The sequence below is a fragment of the Nestor notabilis genome, unplaced genomic scaffold (genome assembly GCF_000696875.1).
Source record: "Nestor notabilis isolate BGI_N333 unplaced genomic scaffold, ASM69687v1 scaffold14604, whole genome shotgun sequence".
Lineage (NCBI taxonomy): Eukaryota > Metazoa > Chordata > Aves > Psittaciformes > Psittacidae > Nestor > Nestor notabilis.
The window spans coordinates 1-675 of NW_009925279.1; the positions used below are offsets into that span (position 1 = coordinate 1).

The window sequence follows — 675 nt, forward strand, 5'->3', positions numbered from 1 at the left end:
TCAACCAGGTTGGAAAGGACCTTTAAGATCAAGTCCAAGCTTTAAGCATAGGGTGAACTTAAAGGCTTCACACAGCCTATGGACCATACCTTGTCGTCAGAGGAGAAGACATACACGGCCAGCGGGCGCTCACGGCTGTTGATGAAGTCAATGGCTTCATCCATGTTGGCCACATTGACAATGGGCAAGATGGGGCCGAGGATGGTGTCCTGCATGATGGGATCTGAGGGCTGCACATCCACCAGCACTGTGGGAGCTGCAGAGAAACCAACCCAAAGGCATCAGAGATTGGAGATGACACCTTGGTCCTCTCCCCAAAACCCATAGCTCCTCTATGGTAGGACACCTCACCAAGCTCCATGATCCCCATGAGACACTCCTGAGTGTCCCGTCCATCCAGAACAAAAAAACCACTCTGAGACCCTCCCCAAAACCCAGGTCCACTCCACAAAGGATGAAGATGAAACCCTCACCGATGTAAAGATCCTTCTCATCCATCTGCCCCCCGATGGCCACTCTCCCGCTGCGCAGCAGCATCTGCAGCCTCTGGAATTCCTTCTCATCCACGATGCGTCCGAAATCAGGCGATTCCCGAGGGTTGGAGCCATAGAACTCGGTGATGACCTTCTGCAGGGCGGGCAGCAGCTTCTCCTGCACCTCCAGGGGGCAGAGCAC

The 675-nt window shown here is 54.4% G+C and overlaps 1 protein-coding gene across 1 annotated transcript in view; it reads right to left on the minus strand.

The window, feature by feature from the left end:
- Positions 1 to 89: 89 nt before the first annotated feature.
- LOC104404535 (aldehyde dehydrogenase family 3 member B1-like) overlaps positions 90 to 675 on the minus strand; it is a gene marked incomplete at its 3' end in the record, with an annotated part of 2,459 nt that continues 1,873 nt past the window's right edge. The window contains exons 5-6 of the mRNA XM_010012985.1: positions 474 to 671; positions 90 to 256 (exon numbers count right to left, since the gene is read on the minus strand). Coding sequence (XP_010011287.1) covers positions 90 to 256; positions 474 to 671 — 365 coding nt within the window. The remainder of the gene's footprint in view (positions 257 to 473; positions 672 to 675) is intronic.